This window comes from Cyanistes caeruleus, chromosome 2 (assembly GCF_971803275.1).
Source record: "Cyanistes caeruleus chromosome 2, bCyaCae1.hap1.1, whole genome shotgun sequence".
In the NCBI taxonomy this organism is placed as follows: Eukaryota; Metazoa; Chordata; class Aves; order Passeriformes; family Paridae; genus Cyanistes; species Cyanistes caeruleus.
This window is the reverse complement of record NC_141702.1, coordinates 49431473-49457742: the sequence shown is the minus strand read 5'-3', so window position 1 is coordinate 49457742 and position 26270 is coordinate 49431473. Positions and strand designations below refer to the sequence as shown.

The window sequence follows — 26270 nt, the reverse complement described above, 5'->3', positions numbered from 1 at the left end:
TTTCTTTTGATGTATTCATAGGAAACGTACCAAGGAACATGGTTGTAGTTAGTGATGTGCATTTCAGACAGATTTAGTTTAGTTTTGTAAATTTTTCTACCAGTATCTTCCTTCTTAGTTCAATTTTTAATAAATCTCAAATACTTTTTTTGTCACCCAGAAATTGCAGTAGTTCTCAGAGACATATATGAATTTGATATTTCAGGTTTACTTTCTTTAAAACTTTAAATATGCCTGATATTAAGACAATGTCTCTTAGGGTTTCTGGGTATATTTTCCTTTTATTTCAGTAAGATGTAGGATTCTTTTTCTTTTGTTTTGTTTGTTACTAAAATAATGTGGAGAATAAAACGAATGGAGATCACAACCTTTTTTTCTTACATCATTAAACTAGTTTAAACGCCTTTCTAAGAGTGAGAAATGTGAAATCATTTTAACAATGAAAACTAGCTATGAAGAGATGTTAGGATCAAGGTATCAGTCAATCTTAATCAGATTTCACTGATCTTAATCAGATTTCACTCTCTCCTCTGTCAAACCTGTCTCACTAATCTCATGTTGTGGTGATCAAGTAATCCAAGGAAGAAAACAGTCAAGCTTAAATGTGGAGCAGAGATGAATTTTTTATGAGGAAGAAGCATGGTACCAGGAGCTTTGGGATAGAGGACATGAGGACTCATTTGGACTGGAAGCCTGGGAAATGCATCTGGGGAACAGAAGAGAATTCAGCAGAATTAGAGTAGGACTCAAAAAATAGCTCAAATATTTCTTTTTGCTTCAGTATTTCCATCTATAAAATGAGCTGTAAAAATGGCATCAGGAGGATTATGAAAATAGAGTTGCTAATAATTTTGCAGTACCGCACAGCTGTACTGACAAGTGTCATCAGAGAAATAATTACTCTGTTATCAGAATAGGGTCTAAATAGCACCAGTGGAATTTTGCAGACAGCAGATTTTAGCATGAACAAGACAAATTGATCAAGTTTCACTGAGCAAGGAACATTTATCCCATGTGTTGACTCATGTGGACCCAGTGAAGAAGGCAGGCACTTGTTGAGTTCCATTGTTTAGTAATGTGCTAGTAACAGTGTAACCCTCTGTTTTGTCACTCTGTCCAACTTCTACCATGAATTGTGCAAGCAGTGTATGCAGAAATTATTTACTGCCTACCACATATCCTAAAGCAGTGCTAGAACTAACAAGCTGCTTAATGTGCTTACCACCTTCTGCAAAACACTTGAGGCATCTTTGGGTTTGGATGAGGAAGGCTTGGCCTCTGTTGCTTCTTGGAGTTGGCTGGGTGACACTTCATGTCTGTCTTGCTGCAGGAAACCTTGGGTTTCCTTAGACTCTTATATCTTTTAGTGACTGTTTTTCCTCTTTAGTTCTTTCTCCCTATTTCCCCAATTTTACCAATACTTTCAGTTGTACTTTTTGTTTCAGGCTGGCTCTGGGCTCTGTATTTTCATGGCTGTTTCTGAGATCATACTGATTTTTCAGAAACTTGAGCCCAGGTCTGCACAGAGGCACTGAATCAGTGCTAAGCCTTGCATTTCAGCTGAGCCTCTAGGAAGGAGTTAATAAGAGAGTCTCTAGCTCTGTAGAAAACCTTGAAGCTTTGTATAACATGACTCTGGAGCACCTTGCTTGGCATCCTTAATTTTCTTTCACTAAAACTTTGCAGTATTGTAAGTTATATAGTATATTTCACTGAAATATGTAATAAAATTCTCAATTTTAACATGTTTCCTTTAAAATATTTTGTGAAAGAAATTGTTCTTATGAAAATGTATTCCGAATATTAATAAAGATGAGGTATACATTTATAATTTTCATTTAAAAATATAAAAGTTTATAACATTTATGTGTGTATATATACGCACACGCAACATTAGCTCATGTAAGAGAAATATAACTCCTCCAGCAGTTATTTTGAAAATTTGGCTATTACACCAAAAAGATTGAATGAAAACAGGGGTGTTACTTGATTCTTTCCATGTAGTTAAACTTGGAAACTCATTGTTTATCTCTTTTGGTTCTACATAAATTTTATACAGACATATGGTGTGGGGATTTTTTTTCATTTATTATAACATTCTGAAAAATGAACAGAGCTCAATCTGAGTTTTAAGATTTCCTCTTTCCTGTAGGGATTATTTGTAGGAAGTAGATGGGTAAAGGCTGAATGACATGCAGATGTATCAGTGTAATTTTATAAAAAATGGAAAATTCTTCTTTCAGCTGAGACTGATAAATTGTGGAAGTAGACATAATTTTAAGGCTTTTGATAATTGAGAAGTAATTGAGAAGAAAGTCCTGTTTGTCTTTATTTTGTGATTATCCAAAGATAAAATAAACTGAAAAGTTAAGACATCTGTTGTAAAAGGAAATAAATATTCATGCTTTAACAGTTTAAGGAAGGGTATCACAAGTGTTTATGCCAGTTAGAATCATTTTCATGTGATCGACCTGTACTTTACAATGACTGCATTACAAGTATTTAATGTTTCTTCCATCCTTCCTGTTTCTGAAGGAGTTGGAGCAGCAGTTTGAGAAAGAGAAACTGCATTTGGAGGATGATAAGAATCAGCTCCGACAGCAGCTGGAAAACGTGAAGGAAGAGCTGACAACGAAGCTGACTTCTGCCAATCAGGAGGCAAGGACTAACTTGCTTGTTTCAGCTACCACATTTTATCTATAGTCATCTTAGACTCCAGGACAAGTCTAGGACTATGCTGTTGAGTGTTTAATGCCTTACTTCTGTTTAGAGTGGAATATTCTTTAAACATAGCAAGCGGATTGACTGCTTCTGAGAAATGATTTTATTGTCCTTTACAAAATTAACAAAGCAAGAGAGATGTAAACAGCTAATGTAAACAGCTCTTTATTTTTAATTGTTTTTATCTTGTCATTAGATACACAGACCTCTACACAAAATATGTCAGGAGAGAGAGAAAATCAGTGATTAATGTAAACCCATATTTGGTTATGGTTAACATATCATAAATTCTGGTCAGTTTCCTGACTTGGAAATCATCTTCATGTATTTTCATCAAAAGATGATATGAAATACTTTTAGTAAGACCCAGATTATTCACTATGTCTTTATATATGCAATCAGTGTTAAATGTATCGTATCTCAAGACAATTTTAATTTTTTTAGTTGGAAATCACCACCATTTCATAATGCAGTATTTTGAAACTAGAAGTACATTCTACTGATATCAAAAACATCAAATCATTTTTTTCTGGAAATTTTGCCTTCTTTCAGGAAAATATTTCATCAGCTTTATTATTCAGTATTATGAATGCCCTATGCATGGCTTCAGTGTGTGCTTTAAGAGAGACTTAGACATGAATTTAAGTATTATTTTGCAGCAACATTTTTCATTACTGCTTTCTATACTGTACAACATCTGGAGAGAGCAGGTGTCTCATTCTGGTGATTTGCAAATTGCACAAATGCTAAGCTAGCTTAAGAAAAAAACTTGCCTGCTTTTAATATACTAAATGGGGAAGTTTGCTCTTCCAAAAGTATAGACAAACTTATTAAAGTATAGATTTTATTTGTTAATATATTATATATTACTGCATTAATAATCTATTGATACACTGCTATATTAATAGCATCATAATGTATTTGATTATTATATATTAAGGTATGTATTCTGAAAATATGTATTAATATATACTTTCAGAGTAGGACCTACCAGATAGATGGATATGCCAGAGCTCATACTCTACCAGGGTAGTTGGACCTCCCACCTTTAGAGTTCAGCAGCTCTGCTGATTGGTCAGTTGTGAGTAGCTGTTTAAACAGGATTTTTCCTCCTGAGGATTGCCAGTATGGTTGTTTCAGAGCTTAGAGAAGGTGCAGTTTTAAGCTGGAACTGCTCTTTCTTTTTTAACACTGTACTTACCTGTATTCAAATTGATGAAAATATGATGTATTTGTTATATATCTCAACAAAATCATACACAGCTTTATTTTTCAGTTCAAAATTACATGGAGTTTAGTTACTTCTTTTTAGCTTTAACTTCTCTTTTGCATGCTAACTTTCATTGTTACTGGATTAGATCTGAGTAGAGCTCTATTGTCATTCTATCATCATCTAACCCTATAGGCTTGATTCTAGCTATTCTTTATCAATTTCTCTTCGGTTAATGAGCAATAAACTTTCTCCTTCCTTGAAGGAAATAACTTCAAATGTTTTAAAAATGAGTTTCTGTTATCCAGCTGCTATCAAATTCCGTCTTGGAAAATTCATCAGCATGCTGAGTTAACCAAACACAGGAAAAGTTAAGGAACAAGAAAGACTAAAATAGGGAACTAGGTCCAGCTGCTGTCCAATATTCAAGTTTATATACAATCTTTTGCCAGGATAAATGCAATTCCATATATTTTGCATAGTGAAAGAATGAGAGAAAACATACAGGCAATGAATTTGGGTTGGTCTGTAAATCGGCTCCATGAAGTACAGAGGAGATATGTTTCATTTCATTACTATGTTTATCTCGAGCACATGAAAGATGTGCTTCAATTGCAACCACAGCTTGGCCTTAGATCTCTATTGACAACTAACAACAGTTTCTCAATGCCTTCACTGACCTAGAAAAAGCTTCCCTGTGGTGTGTCTGACACATTATTAGCTTAGCTTTTACATTGCTACTGTTGCTTCCTTTTTTTTTTTTTTGTTTGCTTTAAGTTACAGAAGTAATCTAACAGTAGGCTTGTATTCATTGCTTTCTGTGGATGCTAGCTCAGTTCTCTCTTCCCTGCTGAGAAAGCTGCTTTTGAACCCATGCCATTTCCTTTTCTTTTTGACAGACTTTCTGGTGGCAATTACCTTAGCTAAAGGATGAGGGAAGATTGAAGCCTTATTAGGCTTGCTTCTAGTACTAAGCTATTTAAGAGCAGTGTAATCTTAAATACTTGCCAGAGATTTTTTTGGGAGTTTGGGTTAAGTCAAGATAGTGGTTTTCTCTCATGTGTCTCAGGATGAGACCGGCTGTTCACTCTAGATTTGTTTCCTTTCACTGTAGACCAGCCAAGGCCTTTTAGAATGTTGGTATGTTTGTGTCACTTGGCACAGTTATCTAAGGACTTGCTGTCTCCAAGCAAAGGATTTCTGATGAAGTTATTAAAGATCATTTTAAACAGCCTCCATCACTGCTTTGTCAACAGCAGGAATATATCTTAAGCCCTATGAATGGCATTCCTGCCTGCTCCCATATCCTTTAGATCTACAGGATTGGTATTCATATGATGCAAGTGGTTTGCTACTGTCAGATACGTAGACAGCAGTGCACTACCAGGATACCAATGCAGTTTGGGGATGGTTTTTCTTGTAGGGATTCTCCTTCAGGTAGCAGTGCTTTGTAGGGAATTATTGATTGGTTGAATATAACTCAAAGGAGCTCAGAAACAAGTGCTCAAGTTCACATGAGTTTTTCACTGAGATCTCTTATGCCAAAGGAATTTTGGATTCCTTTCTGAGGGGAAAGGAGGAGTTCCTCTTTTTAAACACTTCACAGGTTGTTGATAGAGGGAGAAAGTTCCGGGAGAGAGGGGTGGTGCTGTTGTCTTTGTGTGTATTATAAACAGTATTTGTATGTAATTATTCTAACAAACAGGAAGAGTGGTATATACTCTTATAATTCTTACCTATCCATGCCTGTAAACCAAAGGCTAGTCTTTTCTTGTGACACTTGGCCCGTTGTGGATGGATTTATCTCAACATACAAAGGCAATAGTATAGACTATTGCTTCAGCAAAAAATGCACTTCCAGTTTGCTGCTGTTCTTTGTTCCTCCCTGCCTCCCATTTTCCTGTTTTTTCAACCTACATACTTTAAAAGCTTTTCTTTCCTATAACTGCAGTCTCTCATATTTTTATTTGAAGGGAAGAAGTGTAGTGTCATCATTTTACAGATGGGAAGCTGAAGCACAAACAGGCAGAAAAAAAGAGTATCTTTACATAGCAGTTAAGGAAATGATTACATTATACTATATCGTTGTTAGCTTGAGTTTTAAACAGGCTAGACAGGTAGCAATCTGAAAACAGAGCAATTTAAACCCTAGAACAAGTTAATTTATATATTAGAGTTTATGTATTTTGAAATACTCATTAATTTACTGAAAACATGTTTTCTCAGAGTAAACTTACAGTCAATTTCAGATCTTTTATGTAGCCTCTTTCCTTACAATGTGTATCAAACTCATATTGGATATATTTTTTTTTACTTGTAAAAATCCTCTAATTGAGTCTTTGCTTTTATAATTTTACAGGAATTTAAATGCAGAAGCATTAACTGATATTAAAGGAGAACGAGTAGTGCAATTAAAAATTTGTCTAGGTCAAAATTGGGAATCACTGAAAAACACCAGGATGGCTTGGCTGCCATTAGTAATAATTATGGAAATTACAGGTTTTTTTGCAATGTCACAGGTGTGTCGTCTGCAAGACCTAGTACGAAAAAGTGAGCAAGGCCTCGGGACTGCAGAAGGACACATCTCCAGTCTTCAAGAAGCTCAGGAAATACTCCAGAAAGAACTAGAATTAACTAGAGCAAGACTGCGAGAGACCACAGATTCACTGTATAGTGTTGAGGTAACCACACTGTTGGAGAATAAATTGTGCAAAGCACAGTCATGGTGATTTTGGTCTTGTTTTTAAAATGCCTAGAACTGTTATGGGGTACACGTGATAGAAGGAGCTTCATATGGCTTCATTAAAGGAGAGATTTCTATTTTGAGCAGAAAATTTATAAAATGGAAACTAGAATAGGTTGTTTTGGGGTTTGGCTTTTTTAATTTTTATATAATTGGTTTTGAGGTGGGTATTTTTGGTTTTCAGAACATTTTTTGAATTTAACAGGCAGTGCTGCAGGCATATCTTTGTGTGGTTAATGTAAATTGTAGCTGCCAAAATATGTTCAGAGTTCTAACAGAATTTCATGAAAGGATGTGAGTGAACACTTGCAATTACAGACAGTTCATGTCATGATGCAAAACAAGGTCCAGAGCTTACTAGCTCTGGAATTCACAGAAATTTTTTTTGATTATTTTTTTGAAGACATATATGCCATGTTTTCCTTGGATAGTGGACACAGTTTTCATTTCAGGCTTGAATTTAGAATTTCAGTAAAGGCTTGAGAATAATTTTTAGATATATGCTAGGATATCTTTAAAGATAGCAGACTGTCACCTAGATAATGTGACCACTTTATACCATTAAGCAATTAATTTGCCTAGGCGCTAATACATTGTCATTTTAATTGGCTTAGATGGAAATAGAACAGTCAGTTAGTCTGTCAATAGCTTATTGACTGCAATACTGGGTAAACATTTCCTTTTTGGTTCCTCAGTAAAGAATGTACATTTACAAGATCACAAAAGTATTTGATGTAGAGAGGCAAATATTATAATTTTTTTTTTCACTGAATGTGTTTTCATATTTTCTTAACAAAACCAGCCTGAAACAGGTTATTGATATATTTTTTTATTTCTTTCAGCTACAGTCATTGGAGGTGAACAATATTGTAGTTTATAACTTCCTCTGTATTTTTTTATAATGTCTCTAAATGTTCCTATGAACTACTATTGCTCTCTTCACCTATTAAAACATTTAAATATTCATATATATTAGGTCACTTGCAATAACAAGTATCTTATCAGATTTTTAAAATTATCAAAATGCTGCAGGAAAGGTTTCATTTTAAAATATTTTGGGGGGTTATGTTTGCTTCTTGTGAACAAAGCAAGCACTGCTGAACAACATTCATGTAAGTAGGATTTCTAGGTGATACCTAATACTGTTCTCATATGGTAAAACTTCAGCAGAAATTGATGGGAATTTTAAAGGTGGTGCTCTCTGTGTTCAGACTGTGGAACCTTGTTTCTAGCAGGCTTATTCCATCAAGAAATAGAAATTAACTTTAATCTTTGTATCACACATATGTAGCTCAGGCTTTGAAATTCAAATACTGGATACTTGATGCTTAGAAAAATTTAAAAAATAAAATTCAAAGCATTCTTGACAAAATGCCTAAGCCACCTGCTCTAATTCTGAAGTGAGTACTTCAGTGTATGGGACTTGTTGACCTTTTGAGGTTCTTTACAACGCAAATTATTTCATGATTCAACATAATGGTATTTGGAAAGATTGCAGAATGACTTATTGGAAGTTTGCTTTTTGTAGGAGTACACACTTCTGTTTCACAAGTAAGAAATATCAGGAGATGTGTAAGCATTAATTGTGCATAACTAGGAATTTCACACTGACGAAGTTGTAGTTCAAATTTATGAGCCAATTATAATAGATATTTTTATTATAAATACACTCAAATAAATATAATATTTATTATAAATACAATCAAACATACATTTTTATTATAAATACTCTTTGATTATAAATACAATAACTCATTTAATGTTTGAAATACACTTTTGCTGCTGATCAGTCTCTATTGTAAAGTTTGTATTTGCAGGGAGAACTAGATCAGGAGAGACAACAGCACGAGGCAATGATTGCTGCCATGAGAGAGGAGGAAAAGTTCAAAGTTGACAGAATGGCACGTGACTTGGAAATAAAATGGACAGAAAATCTTCGGCAAGTATTATTCTTTTTCTTTTATTCTTTAATAAGAAATTAACTATATATTATATGCAAATATACTATCAAATGAAATGCAAAGCAAAGGTTTCGGTTATTTGAGATTTTCCAATTATTACTGAGATCATGATTCTTTCCTATTTCTTACACAAGGTCCCGCTGCATTTTAGTTATTTGACCTTTGTTTTTAGACAGGAATGTAATAAGCTTCGTGAAGAGCTGAGGCTGCAGCATGAAGAGGACAAGAAGGCAGCCATGACTCAGCTGTTGCAGCTGAAAGAACGTGAAAAAAATGCGGCAAGGGATGGATGGCAAAAAAAGGTCGAAGATCTTTTAGACCAGGTAACTATGGTATCTTTTGGAATTGGAAAGCCATTACAATTTAATTGTTGGTAGCTTATTACCAACTAAGTAAATTAAATTGATTGTGACATCTGGCTTTGAAATTAAATTTGTTAGCATAGGGTTTTTTAAACTAATCATGATCAAATATTTTAAATAATATGTGGATATGACTTTAATTATATGAATGGTGTTCTTTTTACAGTTTTGAGGGGAGGAGGGAGAGGATGTTGACAATCTCACTTCTTTGCTACAAGATTGTTTTGATTTTGTCTGCTCACCTGTTATGCTGTTAAATATCTACCAATCCTAATTGTTTGGACTTAGAGGTATCCCCTATCTTTACAAAAATAATAATCCCCTATGTGTCCAAGAATAACACTGTACAAGTCTCTGGGAAGTCAAAATGTCCCTCAATTTCTATGACACATTTATTACAGCTATGTCTTAAGTGATTTTGGACATTATTTTGGGATACTTTTGTGTAAATACTGAGGTTTTTTGATGGTAACTCATATTTATAATTTCAATTATGTTAGTTAATTTAAAGAAAATACTTGCTTTGTACTTTTTCCAAACCATAAATGCTGTAGAACTGGTTTTATTGACTCCAGTTTGAAGAAATAGCTGATAATGAACAAACACGCTTTAAAGTAACAGATTCTGGAACTCCTTAAATGACTATGATTCCAGGGTGTTATTGTGGGATAGCTTTTAATTTGCTGGCTAATTTGTGAAGTCTAATAACTGAGCACGCATTTGATTATTCAGCCTCTCACAGGAGCACGTCACAATATATTTTGCTGACAGGGGAATTTAAACTTGTGAAGTCTTGTGGTTTAGGCTCATAAAAGCTGGAGGTTTTCAAAGCTCGTGGTCTGTTACTTTTTACAACATGAACATAATAAGTATGGGACTCATTTGATTTTAAATTTCACATTACCCAAGTTTCATTTGCTTTCTTTACTTCTACCTATAAATAGCATTTTGTCTTGAAAGGGATATATTAAACTTTATATAGTTTTAACATACTTTTATCTCTGCCTTTCAAGGATACCATGTGAAATCTAATCTACAGTTTCAGACTGGAAAATTACTGTGTTGCAAATGTCAAAAAATTGACTTTTTTTTTTCTGCCTGTGCAAGAAATTTTGGAGTCAGAAAGCTAACTGTAGTAAGGAGAATTTACTAGAGAACAGGAAAAGGTCTCCATATGCAAAATGGTTTTATTTTTCTTTTTTTTTTCATATCTTTTACTGTATCAGAACTGTATGCAAAGAGATTAATAGCATGTGAAGACTATTTTTTTTTTTAAATCCATCTGTGACTTTTCCATACCACTGTTTGAATTGGATAGGTATTTAATAAAGATTAAAAAGTTAAGTGTTGGTAATAGGGAATTAAGCTTTCCCTCTGTAAGGATCTGTATTTTATCCACTACAGCTGGATGAGAGGGAATTCCAGACCATAGGGTAAAAGATGAGTAACTTAACTCTTGGAGAAATGGAGCTGTAGTAAGTTCCTCCTGACTGGAGCACACAAAAGGTAGTCTCTGAGAGTAGTGACCTGGATTACAGAATCACAGACTTGCTTAGGTTGGAAGAGGCCTCAGGAGGCTGCTCAAATCAGTCAGCACTGAATTAGAACCAGGTTGCTTAGGGCTCTGTCCAGTCAGCTCTTGACTAAGAGCTCTATGATCTCTTCTCTAAGGATGAAGATTCTACAGTGTCTCTGAATAATGTCATTTATTGCTTAATTATCCTCATAGCGAGTTTTATATTTAGTCAGAACCTTCTCTGTTTCATTTGGAGTGTAGCCTCTCATTGTTCTGCTGTACACCATTGTAACAAGACTGGGTCCACTTTCTCTGTAATCACCTCACAGGTGCTGGAGAGGTATTTCTTCTTTAGCCTGAGCAAACAGAGTTACCTCAGTGTTCCAGTCCCAGCCTCCTTGGTGGTAGCTCTCCACTGAATATGATCAAGTTTATCAACATGTGTTTTTTACCAAAGCTGAATGAGCTGGAGGAGGACACAGAATATGCTTCCAGGTGATGTGCCGTAAGTGCTAAGTCAAAGGCACTGATCCCTTCCCTGAAACCACTGGTTGCTGCTACAGCCCAGTGTGCTGCTGGCACCCAGTACTGCCACACCACACTGCTGGTTCATGTTTAGCCTACTGTCAATGAGGTTGTCCAGAGCAGATCTGTGACCCAGTGTGCACCAGTGTATGGGTTTGGTCCTTCCTGTGTCAAGGAATTTGCATTTGTCTTTGCCGAATTTTGTGTGGTTCCTGCCAGCCCATACCTATAACATAGATAGGTCCCTCTGGATGGCAGCCCTGTCTTTCAGTGTGTGGTGTCCATTCCACTGTGTTGCCCTCCACCTTTTATTCTTCCCAGCTTGGTGTCACCCACAAACTCTGGAAGAATGCTCCTCTGTCTCAATCTCCAGACCTGATAAGGTGCTGAAATGAGCTACTGAAATTCTAATGCCTTAGAAATTCTGCCCTGAACTAGAGCTGCCTGTGAAATATTGGATTTGTTACACCCTGGTTTTAATTTGTAGGAAGATGTATTTAAATCCTATTTGAAAGGCATGAAGCCTGTATAAAATTAGGAAGAGAGGAAATACAGTTTCTCTTTCTGCAGTTCAGATTGTTACACCTGGAACAAAAGTCTGCTCTATACCAGTAGTATTATACAATGATTTAGCAAAACAATACAAGCCCAGGGTCACTGCGAAATTTTTGTAAATCCTGATTTGACAACAAATGTGGCTAATGTGTGTTCTTTATGTTGAGAAAGTGTCTAGAGGTTTGCCACTTAGTTGTATAATTTCTGTTCATAAAGTTGAATTCAGAAATGAAATGCTCATCAATGGAGGTGCAATTTTCTAATGTGTATTGATGCATCTCTGATTTGGTTTAAAAACAAGCTACAAAGAAGTGTGTCGCCTAACTTGAAGTATAGGAATGATTATGTAATCATACACGGCTGAAGGGCTGAAAAAACAGGTTTAAATATAGTTACCTACACTGTAGAAAAATACAGCATAGAGTATGCCCACTTGGGAATGCTGCTGACTGGTGCTGAAAAACTGAATGAATAGACACAGATATAAATTTTAATTAAAAAAAGCACCCAAACCAAACAGTTTCAATCAAAAATATTATGCCCATAAAGTATACTAAGCTGATATGAGTTTTTAAAATGTTGTTCTTCTGATCTACAAATTTCTGCCACTTCTATTTGTTGCATGTTTGATAGGTAGAATCTAGCTCTTGCATAAAGCTAGGTAATAGTTTTGCTTTCATACCAGTAATGCTAAGTGGTCCCTCACAGAATGCACATAGGGTTATTGTTATTCTAACAGTATAGCTTTGTTATGAATAAAATAATTTTCTTGAGATAAAGTGCTACTCAGCTGATTAAGTGCTTAAACACATTCTTGCTAGTTGCAAAGCATCATCAACACTTAAATGTGATTGGTAATTTAGCTAGATCATTGTCTAGAGAGCAAATGTGTAGTTTTTATCTCTGATGTGAGAAGTTATTCTAGAAGACAAAAACGAAAGTGCTTTTTTTCCCCATAAATTGCACCAAGTACTTCTACATCAATCCATTCGAGAGTTTCATAATGAAATATGCAGTGAATTCTGATATGCTAGCTCCTTTCCATTCCTCTTGGCTCTATAATGGGGTTTTAACACTTTTCTTAAAAACATTTTACTGCTGAGAAAGCTTCAGCCATGACCAAAATAGCTGGAATTTTCTTGTTTTTTTTGAAAGTGTGAGCATGTTCTCTATTTTGCCTGTCTGTCTTGTGCAACCTTCAGTTTTGAGCCCTGAAACATACAGGTTTAGATTTGTATTCTTCTTATCTGTTTCTTCTTGTGATACTTTTTTTCAGTAAACTGAGTCAAGGGTTCTCATTGTGGATGGGATTTTCTATATTTGAGCAAGCATTGGTTCTCCAGTCTTCCTTACTTTTCAGCAACATATTTCAATAAAGTAAATGTTTTTTATCATTATTTTTTACCATATGTAGCTCTCCCATTCTTAAGTAGCTGCATACACGGCCATGCATGTGTGACATTCTTCTTTCTTAACTTTGTCATCTTTTCACATCAAAGATATGTCTTCTATTAATGGAAATACCAGAAGTAGTACAGCAAGAATAGACAAAAGTATACTACATACATTTTGGTAGCTATTGTTTGTTTTTCGTACTGCAAAGACTCCTTTTTTGAAAAATATGTTGAAATTTCCTCTTCAGAGCTTGTTTCTATGATGGTGTGCTCCTTTTTAAACTGTAAAAGTAAATAGGAGAAACTTTGACTTGTATCAAAATGTAAGTATTTCCTTCTGATGCAGTTATTATTCAGATTGTAGTTTTCAGGAGGTTACAAGCTCAGTCTTAACATACTGGTCTAAAAATCCTGGGTATTCTGCTGTTGATGGGGTGTTGAGAAAAGTCCCTGAGCTCCTGTGCACGTCTGTAAATGGCTTTTGATCAGGCATTGTCCAGTTACTGCTCCATCTTTACTTGCCCGTGTGGAGGAGTTTATTGCAGAGCTGATGTGCATCCACATTAGCAAAATCTGGAAACACTACTTTCTTCACCCAGCACAAGGATTTCTGGCCTGTTCCACAATCCTTGCGTTAGATTTGCTGTCAAAGGGATGCTGGAAATTTCTACAAGAAACAACCTGCATATACCTTGTATCAGTTTCCAGAAAGAAGGGAGATAAACTTTCAGCGCAGAATCATTTTACTCAGCTCCCTGTCACTTGATATTGTCCTGAACACACTGTCTAAAGGCTTGTCTGTCAGAAACAGAGTGGAGGTAAACTTCAAAAAACTCCCTCCTAATTTGGTTTGGCAATTCTTCTATTCGATAATACTAGTAAGGCTACCATGACATCTAGTGGATGGTAAGAGATGTTAGGCAAGGTTTAAAAAGAACTTAGAAGTCTAAAATGTGGAAATCCAAAAGAATAAAAAGAAAAATCATACCAAGGAGAGAGAAAAGAGCAGAGGGCACCCTGAAATGCAGTTCAGAGTAATGTTTTATGGCTCTTCTTCAATCTGTAGATACTCGTTTTTCCAAAGGAGCATGCTTTCTCTGACTGTTGAAAACTTTGACAGGGTAATACAGTTCTCAAAACTGTGGTCTTAGTGGGACTGTGCTGTAACTCATGCAGAGAATTAGAGGAGATTTGGGAGTTTCTGCCTAGATTCATTGTCTGTGTGTGTCTGCCACTTATCACTGCTTTAGAAGATTTGGTGCTCCTGTATTCTAAGTGGGAAACCTATGCTTTAAACAGGTCAGAAACTGTTTCACATGACATGTGGGTAATCACATAGTGCAGACTCACTGCAGCCCTCAGAGGGTCCACTACTGAGGGTGCTTCCCCTGGATTCATGACTTTCTGCTTCTCAATAAAGAACCCCACTTGTCCTGGGCTCCCTATGCTCTGCAGAGATGTGATCCTGATGATGAGTTGGTGAATTTGTTCTGTCCACATTGGTCATTGTAGTGTTATCTGAAGCCTGGACATGAAAACAAATGCCTAATGTTCAGCTGTTTGTTATAAGCCTTTGGTTTTGGTGAGCCCATTCAGCCCCGACTGCTCCTTCATCATTATTTTACTCTTTGTTTAAAAGATTCTGAATATAACAGAAGAAATTCATTAAAGACCATTTACAATTAAGAGCTACTCAGCAAAACAGGCAAATAAAAGCAGCAGAAAAAAATCAGTGTTTTTAAAATATTTTCAGCAGTACACAGTAGGAATACTAACAAGTGTGAGTTTGTTCTGTGTTTTATAATAAATGTCTAACTGGACTTTTTCATCTCTCTTAATTCCTTCTTAATTTTTTTTCTCCCATGGTGTTGTGTTTAATTAAAAAAAATAAATTCAGGCTAGTGTTTGGAGTTGATTTTTTCATATCCAAAGAAACCTGTCTACCTGATCCTAAACTTCTAATTGAAATTTAATGTCATGAGTTTTGAGTGGCAGCAAATCTGGAGGAGATGGAAAGGCTTTTAATCCTTTTTGTCAGTGGATGAAAAGAACATGAAATTCTTAGTATTGTACATGAATAAAAAGTTTAATTTGAGATTTGGAAGTTTATACTTCCAAAACTGGTAAACAGAAATTGAAGCTAAATGCAGCAGTAATACCATCCCCAAAACAAAATTTTAATCCTATATTTATAAATGTTTTTCCGTTAAACGTAAAATAAAGACTTTGGCAAGTATCTAGTTTTAAAGCACCTCACTTAGCCTCTTTGCTCTGTACTTGCTCAAGGAGCTTTTGCTTTTGGTTGAAAACCAGTGAAATCAGCGGACCCTGGAAGGAATGAGAACTTATTAGGGGGAGCTAAATTTGTTTGAGATTCAGCAGCTGATGAAGATTCTAGATGAAGGCCAGTGATATTTCTGTGCCCCAGGAAAAATTAGTCAAGGTGTGTATATGATCTCTAAAATCCTGAGAAAATTTTGTCATAGCATTATGACAAATAAATGAATGAAGCTGTATACACTTTCCAAAACCTTTAAAAATTATCAGGACATTCAAATGCACTTGTTTTTTCCCTGACTGTTGAACCTGCAGTTTGTTGGATTAAATGAGTGTATTCTAAAATCCAAACAGATACAAATCTGCAGAATACCTAGGCCAACCCTTGCCATTCTATGAAATTTGACAGATTCCTAAACTGGAAAAGATAAAAACTCCATCTTTTTAAAGCAACAGGAAAAGTTTCCCACCCTCTGGCATCGTGGAGATACCACCTTCCCTTTGGGGTTGCTCCAAAACCAGGAGGAAATCAGAATTAGTTAGAGCCCAGAGATTATTAAAGATTTCAGAATGCCTTATATATACTTCATTTTCCTCATCAGGAAGCAGTTGAGTTTTGAGATAGGGAAAGGGCTCTAAATACTGCTTTTTCTTACTAGTCAGAGAGGGCAAACTTTGATGTAGCTCTCCAGCTCCTAGCATGTCACAAGCCTCGAGCCAAGTACAAAACGTTGTAGTAGCAAACAGCTGCTTTCCAAATCTCTGCGGAGTCATCTGCTGCGTAAGCACTGCGCAGCCAGAGACTCTACATCTGCTGACAAATCAGTCCTTCTCTTCAAAGACCTATCTCGAGGGAGAGTTTTAGGGTTGTTGTTGCCATTATTAGCTGGATAAAATGGGTTTATGCCAAAGGTCCCCTGGCTTCTGTGCTAGGCACTTCAGAAACTCATTTCCTTTACTAATGTCTGGTGGGTGCACATAGGATTTGTTCTTCAGAAAGGTAAGAAGCATCTCTGGGAGGTCATTCTTAAAATGAAGCAAAGACTGTGTAGCAATCTAGGTCTGCTTTGATAAAACAGATAAAGTAGGAGCTTTCCCAGCTAGGATCTTAGGTTTTACACAATAATTTCTGTTTGCCAGCAGTGTTTTGAAAATTCAGTTAACCATATAGCCGAGTCAGATTGTGACACAATGTGACATTGAAATGTCAGTGAGGGAAAAGTGTTATATAACTGATTTTTGGGTGATGTGAAGGCTGATGCTGAAATTAAGTGTCAAGCCTCTCTAATCTGTTTGAAAGTAGTTTTTATTTCAGAGAAACCATAAAGCAGGGGAACTTCCATGCATTCAATAAGTTAATGTCCTGCAGGAAACAAGGTAACTGAATGAAAATGTCACTGGTGCAGTAAATGTCCTTCTTGAGGGAAATGACACCATTTCATCACCAAGAATGGCCCCTGTGACAGCTGTGATGGGAACACAAACAACGCTTCATTACAATAAGCAAATGCAAAGCTTGAATAGTTTCAAATCACTAAATCTGTTCTTTACTGCAACGCAGTAAAGTTTACTTTGCCCAACTAAACTGAAAAACTCAGCTCTTCTAGGACAGATGTTGAAAGAGAGCTGGGAATTCCAGTCTTGTTCCACGTATTGCTTGCAAAGTCTTTGAGTCCTGCTGAGTAGCCTGCAATGATCAGTGGATTATAAAGATGTTGCATATAGAGATGCAGATTCTATCCTCTGCTGCCTCTCTGCTGTTCCTCTGGGTCATGATGAAGCTCTCTTGGTTGCATCTGAGGCTTAGCTTTGTATATGCTGAGGGTGGAGAAGATAATGCTTCCACTGCAAAATGAGACAGCAAAATCAAGTGAAGTCAAGTTAGCTAATACATATATACCAAGTAGAGAGGTGCTTTCAGAAGTTTCTGTATTTTCGAGAAGTAAATTAATTCACACGTACACCCCATAGATTTCAAAGTGAATTGAGCAAAGTTTTCTTATAACACAGTAGCATCACAAATGAAATCTTGAATTCCAACTTGTAGAAACAGAGTGATAATTAAACCCACCTTCTTCCTTGCTTTTTAATCATCATTTTCCCCATCATAAACCCACAGACAGTAATAATTATGCCTGCATTCTTTTTGGTTCTTAACATTTTTTTTTTCTCCTGAACATGGATGGACCTTGCTGTGGAAGTACTCATAAGGATGTCTGGAATTTTTATGAAATTTCTTAATAACACTTAAGCTTATGTTATTTTGATTCTGCATTCTGAATGTGTTCTGCATACTTTTGAATATGGAGCTGTATCTGATTAAACTGCTACATGTTTTCTGGAATGAGCCCCCATTGACTAGCCTATATAATTCTATTTTTACTTGGAACATCTTTTCAGTATGGTACAATAAAAATTTTTCTGCTTCAGGTGTAAAATCTAAATATTTCTTAATTGCACCACAATGTATAGATACATCCACCAATATAAAGTATCAAATATTTTAGAAAGCAAACATTTATTTAGCAGGAGATTATTCCTGTTCATAACAGCTTCCCCCCTAAAGAAACCAAACAGATGGGAAAGGAAGCACAGAAAAATTGGGTGGATTTGTTCAGACTGGCAGTGTCTAAGTCTGGTGTTGGAATCAGAGCTGTCAGATGCTGGTCTTAGTCTTGTCTGCTGGAGTATGATGCCTCCTAGTGTTCCACTCTTACATAGAAAATTAATGCTTATAACTCTCTTACAATTTTAATAAGCTCATTTTGGATATTTCACAATAATGTATTTTTATGTTGTGCCTTTTTTTAGATGCTTGAGACTCAATAACTATTTCTTTTTGTATTTTGGCAAAGTGTTATCTAATAGTTCCCACCTCTAGACTTTCAGGCTGGTGTCAGAATACCTGCTGTATCCTGGAGAAAGCCATCTTCTTGACTGACCTGTGCAAAAGGGGAAAGTGGTCATGTTGGATTTGAAATTGCTCTTGCTTAATTTCTGATGACTCTGTTCTGTGCATGTGTGTGTGCTTATCAACATGATTCAGATATATATATAAACACACAGGCATTTTTATATACTTATGAATTTTGTACATTATTTATATGATCAATAATATTTCATAGAGCATTTACTTGGAAATATGTTGGGATTTTTTGCTTTTTATTAGGAATCACCGCTCATATAAGTGGTACTTTAAGTCATTTTATTGCTGGAGACTTTCAGGAATTGTCTTCTATGTACTCATTTGGTTCTGAATTTTAAGAAGGTTAAAAGAAGTATTTTAATACAAATGTCTTCATTAACGATTAAACTAATTTCCTGCCCTTTAGCAGTGAAATTTGATCTTTAATATGACATATTTGATGTGCTTGTGATATAGAGGCACATCCATGTTGTTGATTGTGCCCTTATATAGTGTCTGTTCACGTACTTAATGATTTCTTCCCAAAATTGTTTTGCCATACAGGAGAAAATAAGTGGATAACTTCAAAAGTGTTCAGCTGTGTAATATGTCTATGTAGTAACATCATGTTAAAGAGATAATGCTATACTGTATGTCAGAAACATAACATGGTAAACCACATCATTCTGTTCTGTGTTCAGTAGCTTACAGACTGAGTCAAAGCAACATACTCATTTTTTCCAGATGGCTTTCAACTTATTTTTCTCTGATCAAATTGTAATTAATGTTCTGTGTTTACCCTGCCTTATCCCTTTTTCTTTTAATTAGTTGATTTCTGAATGTTTCCCTTTATTCCTGTTGATCTTTCCTTCATAGCGGCACTGTCTCGGTGAAGCTTTGCATAAATCTATCAGCAATGTAAGTGATTTGCACTTACAGCTTGTGAACAGGGCATGCTTGCACTAATCAACCTGCATATCCTGCAGTACTGCTTTACAGCTTAAGCCCATGAAATGGGAGACATGATAATATTTGGGAATATATGTGATAATTATATGAGACCATGTGCTGCTATCAAAAGCTTGTGTAATGCATCCCCTCATCTGTGTGTGACTGTGTGCGTATCACTGGCATCAAACACTGTACGTGGTCATAATATCAGCAGCGTTTTTAAGTCATTGTTAACGCAAGCAAGCTTGTGGGCAGTGCAGACGTGTGTTGCAGAGCTTTCTACAAAGCATGGGATTGATGCTCTATTATAATTTGCAGTTTTGCAGTGTAAGTCATAATTGTAGCCAAACTATTCTTTCAAATTTTTTTTTTTTTTTTTTTTTTTTAATTCTCACTGATGTTTTTAACGTGCTGGGACAAAAGTTTTGGAAGTTCAGAGAATAGTGTTTAGAGCTCTTTTCTTTTGAATCCTCAGTACGGAGCTGTAGAGAAAGGCTAGTCATGAGACATACAAAAAGGGGCACTTAGGCTAGTCATGAGACATACAAAAAGGGGCACTTATACTCTCAAAACGTGCTCTTAAGGATATCAGTCTATGCACTGAATAATCAAAATAGTATTTAAAATTACATGCTCTTCTAAAAAGACTGTCATTTTAAACTTTTTTTTTGTGCTTTTCAACATCAAAACAAATTATTAGAAGGGTAGCTTAATCTGACTTGCTTGCTAGAATCATTTAATCCTCATTGTCCTTTATTTTCTGTATAGTCTATTGATGCAAATAGACATCTCCAGACATTGACTCATTTCAGGCTGTGGTTTTGCAGTCACTTTAATCTGGTTGAAGGATGAACTGCTCTTGCTTATACTTGATCTCTTCGAAGATGGCTTCCTGCCCAGATGTCAGACTTCTCTTGTTCATCTCAATTAAAATGTTTTCTGCATTTCCAAGACAGAAATGAAAACAAAATTGTTTTGCCCTTGCCCATGCTCAACATATTTTTAAATTATATACTGGTAATTGGAGAATTATCAGAATTTGTAGCAGGAACTTAAGTGAGAGATAGATACAACTTCAAGCCCAAAATACATTTTTTCATGTTATTTTAATAAAAATTTGCCTAAGTTACCATGGTTGACTCCATTTGACTGTTAACATGAAAGGCTTGTTAGAGTGTGATCATTAAATTACCTGAGGTTCTGCAGAACTGGGCAGGACTTCCCCTAAAATTGTACCTTCTGGTGGCAAGGGTGAACAGGACAGGACAATGGTGAGGAACCTGACAGAAACATGGTCAAAGGGACAAGTAAGAATGGGCTTATGGATGAAGAGAAGGACCAGGTAGGTATGAGGTTACAGAAAGGTGGGAAGGAAAGAAGGTCCCAGTAGTGAACGTGGGATGAATTAGAGTAGATGGGGATGTGAGTAGATCAAAGAAAAAGTTTAGGTAAAATAGCTTTTTTTTTTTTTTTTTTTTTTTTTTTTCTTCTTTCCTGGAGAAGGAAGACAATAGGACATTGCAGTACAAGAAGATGATGCATATGTGAAAATTCAGAGCTGGCCATGCTGGCAGGTGCATGGTGCAAACTCACCACTTCAGTGGAGTGAGTTTCTAGGGGTGAAGAGAAAAAATACAGTATATACTATATCTAAATAGTAAATTAATTGTTACCACCGTGAAGGTAGATTATCAGTAGAGTTACACTGATGCTGAAAATATTTTCTTTTACAGGTTGTTGAGAAATGAGTAAGGTAGGAAACTTTGCAGCTTATAAAAGCTTATTCATAATAGAATAACTGTCAAAGGCCAAGGGACTTGACAATAAAATGGCAGATGAAATCCAGTGTAGATAAATGCAAAATGATCCACAAGGAAAAAGAATTGTAACTCTTTCTGTAAAATAATGAGCCTTACCTTGACCTGTTACAACTAGAAAGTAGTTTGGGGACTATGATATATAATTCTATGAAAATGTCACCTCAGTGCTGAGTAGAAGTCTCAAAAGCAAATAAAAGTTTAGGAATATGGGAGAGAATCAGAGAACATAACATGTAAGACCCTATAAATCCCTACATAAGAACAGAGTTTAGTCTCATTTCAAATAACTTGTGCTGTTTTGGCTTCCTAATCTTAAAAAAAGAAATAGTAGAAAAGGGGTAAAAGTAGGAGAAATGTGATCATAGATGAGAAATAACTGTCATACAAGGAGCAAGTCACTAAGCCAAAGCAATTCAGAATGGCTAGGAGTGTAAGGAGGGAAATGATGGAGAGCTATAGAAACATGAGTAGAATACAGCAAATGAAAAGGGAACTTCTTTTGACTCCTTTCCATTACAAGTATTGAACATCATCATGTCAAATTATCATGTCTGCATGGAACTCCACACAGGATATTGTGAATACTTAAAGCTTTTATGGACTCAGATAATGGTTGTTATTATTTCTTATATAAATCTGCTCCAAAACACCTCTTCTGGTTTAAGAAAGATTTCTAGTTCCAGGTAGACTACAGGGTCAAGCTCCCTGCATTTATGCTTGGCCTTTTTTTAGGGTAAACCTGGTTGGCCCTTTCTGGAGGCAAAAGCAGGGATCAGACAAGACTTTGGTCTGACACTATACAATTTCTATGTGAAATTTATATTTAATGTATTTAGTAAAAGGTTCTTCAGAATGTAGTGTAAGTCTTCCCTACACTCCTTTAATTGTAGCTAATCTCTTTCAAAGATATCTGAATTACAATACTATTTATACAGTGTATGTGAAGGTAGAATGTATATTCCCAGATACAAAGACCTGTTGAATCTGAAATACAATGAGCTCTACTTATTTAATTTAAATTAGTTTGATTTTTGTTTTCTTTTGTTTTAGTGCTAATTTTTGTTTGTGTAGCTTTTTTCTTTCAAATATGCTTAAGCTATGTCCTTCTGAAAAAGAAACTTAACCCACATGTTTGGCAGTAATGTTCATGCTACAAGTTGATGTACATGTACTTGGTATGCTGCTATTAATTTTATGTTAAGTGGTGGATTAAATGTTCTCTAACTCAATAACTTGATGTGCAATGTCGTTACAAATTTGACATAATTAATTAATAAATAATGAATCAAATGACACTATCAGACTTATATTTGTAATTCCCTATGATGTAATGCTCTGAGGCTTGAAAAGTATCCTTACTGATTCAAATTCTTTGTCACTTAGCAAATTTATTTTCCTTCATCTGAGACATGGGAGCAAAATTCTCCTTTGATTAAATCTTGTATCCAGAATTGGAGGGTATCTCTCATGTTTAGCTTTACAGGGAGTACAGGTTTAGTACTTTTAGTCTGAAAAGAATCTATGAAGAACAAAGTATAATATTATTATAAAAAGAAAACAGGTCTGAGAAAGGAATATAGTATACTATAATACTTGCTGGATGAAAAGCATTGTTTGTAAAATCAGGTGTTTCTAAGAAAATGAGTTATTTGTGATTCAGATTGTTTAGATCTTGGAAACATGCATAAAAATCACCCTCACAGTCTTACTGAACTAACAAAAAAGTGTGTGATAGGAAATCCATCAAGTGTTACTTTATATTTGTGATGTTGAGTGGTACCATTTCTTTCTAAATGAGAAAACCACTAGTAGGACCATAGCATACAAAATTATATAAAAATCAGTGTAGATGTCGCAGGCTGTCCTCCCCTATTCCAAGTGCAAGATTATCCTTGCAGAACAGGTGTTCCCCTGAACACTAGTTTAACAATCAAGTCTTAATTTCAGACCTTGATAGTGTCATTTTTATTGATCTTTTATATAAAACATAAATAATTTTTGATAGTGTCATTTTTATTGATCTTTTATATAAAACCTAAATAATTTTTGATGATTTGGCCATTAAATATTGTGTTACAGGTAGTGTTGCAGTATGAGCTAACCAATATGATGACTCTTACAAAACCACTAAAATGTCATTATATCTCTGATTATGTATCATAGAACATTAACAACAAATTGAGTAGATGGATGACATTGCTTGTCTGTCTTTTAGCTAACGCTCTGGCTCTAAAATTTCAAATGTTTTCTTCTTCTGAATGTCTTCTTTACAGCTGATGTTAGTATTAATGACTAATGAATATTTGCTGTTCTGTTGTGGATTAGATCTCCTTACTGAAGCAGAATCTGGAGATGCAGCTTTCCCAGTCACAGAGCTCTTTGCAACAGCTGCAAGCCCAATTCAGTCAGGAGCGACAGAGACTGACTCAGGAGATCCAGGAATTAGAAGAAGAGCATCAGCAAAGGCATAAGTCACTTCAGGAAGCCCATATCCTTGCCTTTCAGAACATGGAAGAAACAAAAGAGCAAGAACAAAAGGCATGTTCATTTATTCCAAATTCTGTAGAGAATATTGCTATTTTAGCATTTTACATATACGGTTGGAATTAGTAAAGAAAGTATCTGTATAACCACTAAATTTCCTTTTCAGCTGATGTATTGCAGCAGTACTGTTATCCAGTTAAACCTGAACAAGATATATTGAAAATATTTTCTAATACTGGCATTGTTTCATGTCTTGCTTTATATGCACGTATATAGGTGTGTGTGTGTGTGTGTGTAATGTAAAATTATTATCAATGCATCCATTTCTTTATGGTACATTGACATTGTTACCCTTAATATTATATTCTTTTGTTTTGTTTTTTGAGTAGGAATTTTCCATTATAGCTAATTTTGCACGTTTTTTCTGTCAATAGACTCCTTTGAAATATATTTTATATTTTCCATATGTAAAAAATTGTGTTAGCTATGTTCTGTGACTTGCAAGATAATTTTCATGCCCCACCCAAGATACTTTTTTTTAAAACCTTGACAAAACCAGCTTTAAAATTGGAATTTTGGTAATTCATGGTACTTAATGGGGGCAGGGGGTTTCTTAAGGTTTTTTGAGTTCAGCTCCAGAGTGTGACTTTGCAATCAGTTTTCCCACTATGTGCCCAGAATATCAGAAGATGTTTACCAGGAACATTATGATTCATACAATTCCATAGGGAGTAAACATGGGTGTCCTTAGGGAGAAGAAGTCCCCAGATGTGTGCACACTAAGCCCATCTATGAATCTGCACCTTAATTACATTGTGTGCTATTGTAGATATATCCGTGGATTGATTTTTTTCTCTTTTCCAGCTGTGAGCCAAATGGGTTTTGTGTACAGGTAAAATCGGTAACCATTAACCACTGAAAAGAAAAAATATTTTAGAAGGATAAGAAAATATGAGTAATACTAATGTGTTTTTTCTAGAGTATGCCAATGCCTGCTTTTTGTTTCCACTTGGTTATTGTGTAATGTTTTATAAATTCTCTAAGTTGGTGTAGAACAACTTTTGTCAATTTTGATTTCATAGGAGTTAGAAGAACGTTTACAACAGAAGCACTCAGAAGAACTTCATGCACTGAAAGAAACACATAAACAAGCCATGGAAGGCTTTAAATTGGAGATGGAACAGGAACTTCAGACTCTACGATTTGAGCTAGAGGATGAAGGAAAAGCTATGTTAGGTATACTATTTTCAAATTTGAAAATGGGTCCAAAACTATTATTTCTACTCATGCAAATATACATGCACATGTATGTATATTATAACATTGTAGTGTCTCTCTGAGTCATTCAGTGTTGACCTAAGTGTTCCTCTTAAAATCACTATGAGCTTTAACATGTAAGCCTAGACTCTTCACTTTCAAAAGATCTCACCCTTAAGGCTCTTTTGGAAAGAGTAAGTGACCAGAGTTCCTGATGGAGAGCTGATATTTTCAGAAAGCAACAGAGTAAAATGCAGGACAGTTACTTAGTTGATGTAAAGTGTATTTTAGGTCAGCAGCAATACTAGATGCTGACTAGTTACCATTAATTAATGTAAACACGTCCAAATTAAACTTTTCTCTTTGTTCATGGTAACCAGCTTCCTTGCGCTCAGAGCTCAACCACCAACATGCAGCAGCAATTGACCAGCTGAGGCACAACCATCAACAAGAACTGGTAGCTGCCAAAATGGAGCTTGAAAGAAGCATAGAAATTGGCAGGCGACAGGTAGGAGGCATGGTTGGCAACTGGCTGTAAAATAACATGATTGATATTAATTTTTCTCCTCTGCTGGAGACAAGAACTGTTGTGAACAAGTGACAAACATGTAGTCCTTCAAAATCATCCAGCACCCAGCAGCTAATGCATTCCTACCAGTTTCCTCGACTTTCTTGCTTAGCTTTTTCTGCCTTTTATAAACCTTGTTGAAAGCCTAAAAAGGCTCCCACATCTGGGTAGTTTCCTCTCAGAACTGTGCAGCCATCTGGGAGCTCCTTGGCTTGCCATGGGAGGCAAGTGCCCATTCTTGCAAGATTGTACTCGTCCTCATCTGCCAGCAGGACGGAAAAAGCTGTTTCTCTTTGAAGCCTAAGAGATATGATAAAGGAAGTGGCTGCTTATAATCAAATGATTTCTTCAAACTGAAGAAAAAAGCACACAAAAAAACCCCACCAAAACCAAATCCCCAAAGCCAGTGTGAACTACCTGTGCTTTCAGTAGCAAACTGATTAATTCACCTTTTATCTTTCATTTTATACACAATTAGTTTTTCTATTAGTAGCTAAAAATTCAAAGTTTAAGCTCTATTGAAAGCCAGACTCCTGGAAATAAGAGGACTGGAAAATGACTTCATTTGCCTTTTTATTAGGCTTTTCAAGACTGATTTACTGATATTCCAGCACCAAAGAGGAGGAGTCAGTTTAGAAATATATTAATGGAGGAAACAGGGTTTGTTGGATGCAGCCTTTATGCAAAAACAGAGATAGGTGAAGTTTTTTAGCTATTCCTTGCTGGTTTAACAGTGTGAGTACCAGAGGCAAAAACATGGTGCTGTCATGCAGGATTTAGGAGGATATAGTTTCAGTCATGTGTTGTTAAGCCCTGACACCTAAATGAGATGTCAGAAAAAAAAGTTTCAATTACAAGAGCTGGTGTTTGATCCAACCCAACAGGGTGTACTTTTTGCCTCAGTATAATGATCTGCTAAACAGGAGCTTTGGTTGTACTGAGGGCAAAGCAGTTACTGAGGTTTCCTGTGCTAGAATGCTCATCAGTTCACAAGGTCGGGGTTGAATGAGATGGAGTGGTC

At 35.7% G+C, this 26270-nt stretch overlaps 1 protein-coding gene across 9 annotated transcripts in view; it reads left to right on the top strand.

Moving 5' to 3' along the window:
* The window catches only part of FAM184A (family with sequence similarity 184 member A), a 73183-nt gene that overhangs the window by 34097 nt on the left and 12816 nt on the right, over nucleotides 1-26270 (top strand). For 5 of the 9 annotated variants that reach the window (XM_086876892.1, XM_086876889.1, XM_086876887.1 and 2 more), the window contains exons 6-13: nucleotides 2536-2658; nucleotides 6451-6612; nucleotides 8492-8613; nucleotides 8808-8958; nucleotides 19046-19087; nucleotides 23266-23478; nucleotides 24507-24660; nucleotides 25062-25189. In XM_086876892.1, coding sequence (XP_086733018.1) covers nucleotides 2536-2658; nucleotides 6451-6612; nucleotides 8492-8613; nucleotides 8808-8958; nucleotides 19046-19087; nucleotides 23266-23478; nucleotides 24507-24660; nucleotides 25062-25189 — 1095 coding nt within the window. The remainder of the gene's footprint in view (nucleotides 1-2535; nucleotides 2659-6450; nucleotides 6613-8491; nucleotides 8614-8807; nucleotides 8959-19045; nucleotides 19088-23265; nucleotides 23479-24506; nucleotides 24661-25061; nucleotides 25190-26270) is intronic. The other 4 variants (XM_086876894.1, XM_086876888.1, XM_086876893.1 and 1 more) reach the window with 1 other exon arrangement.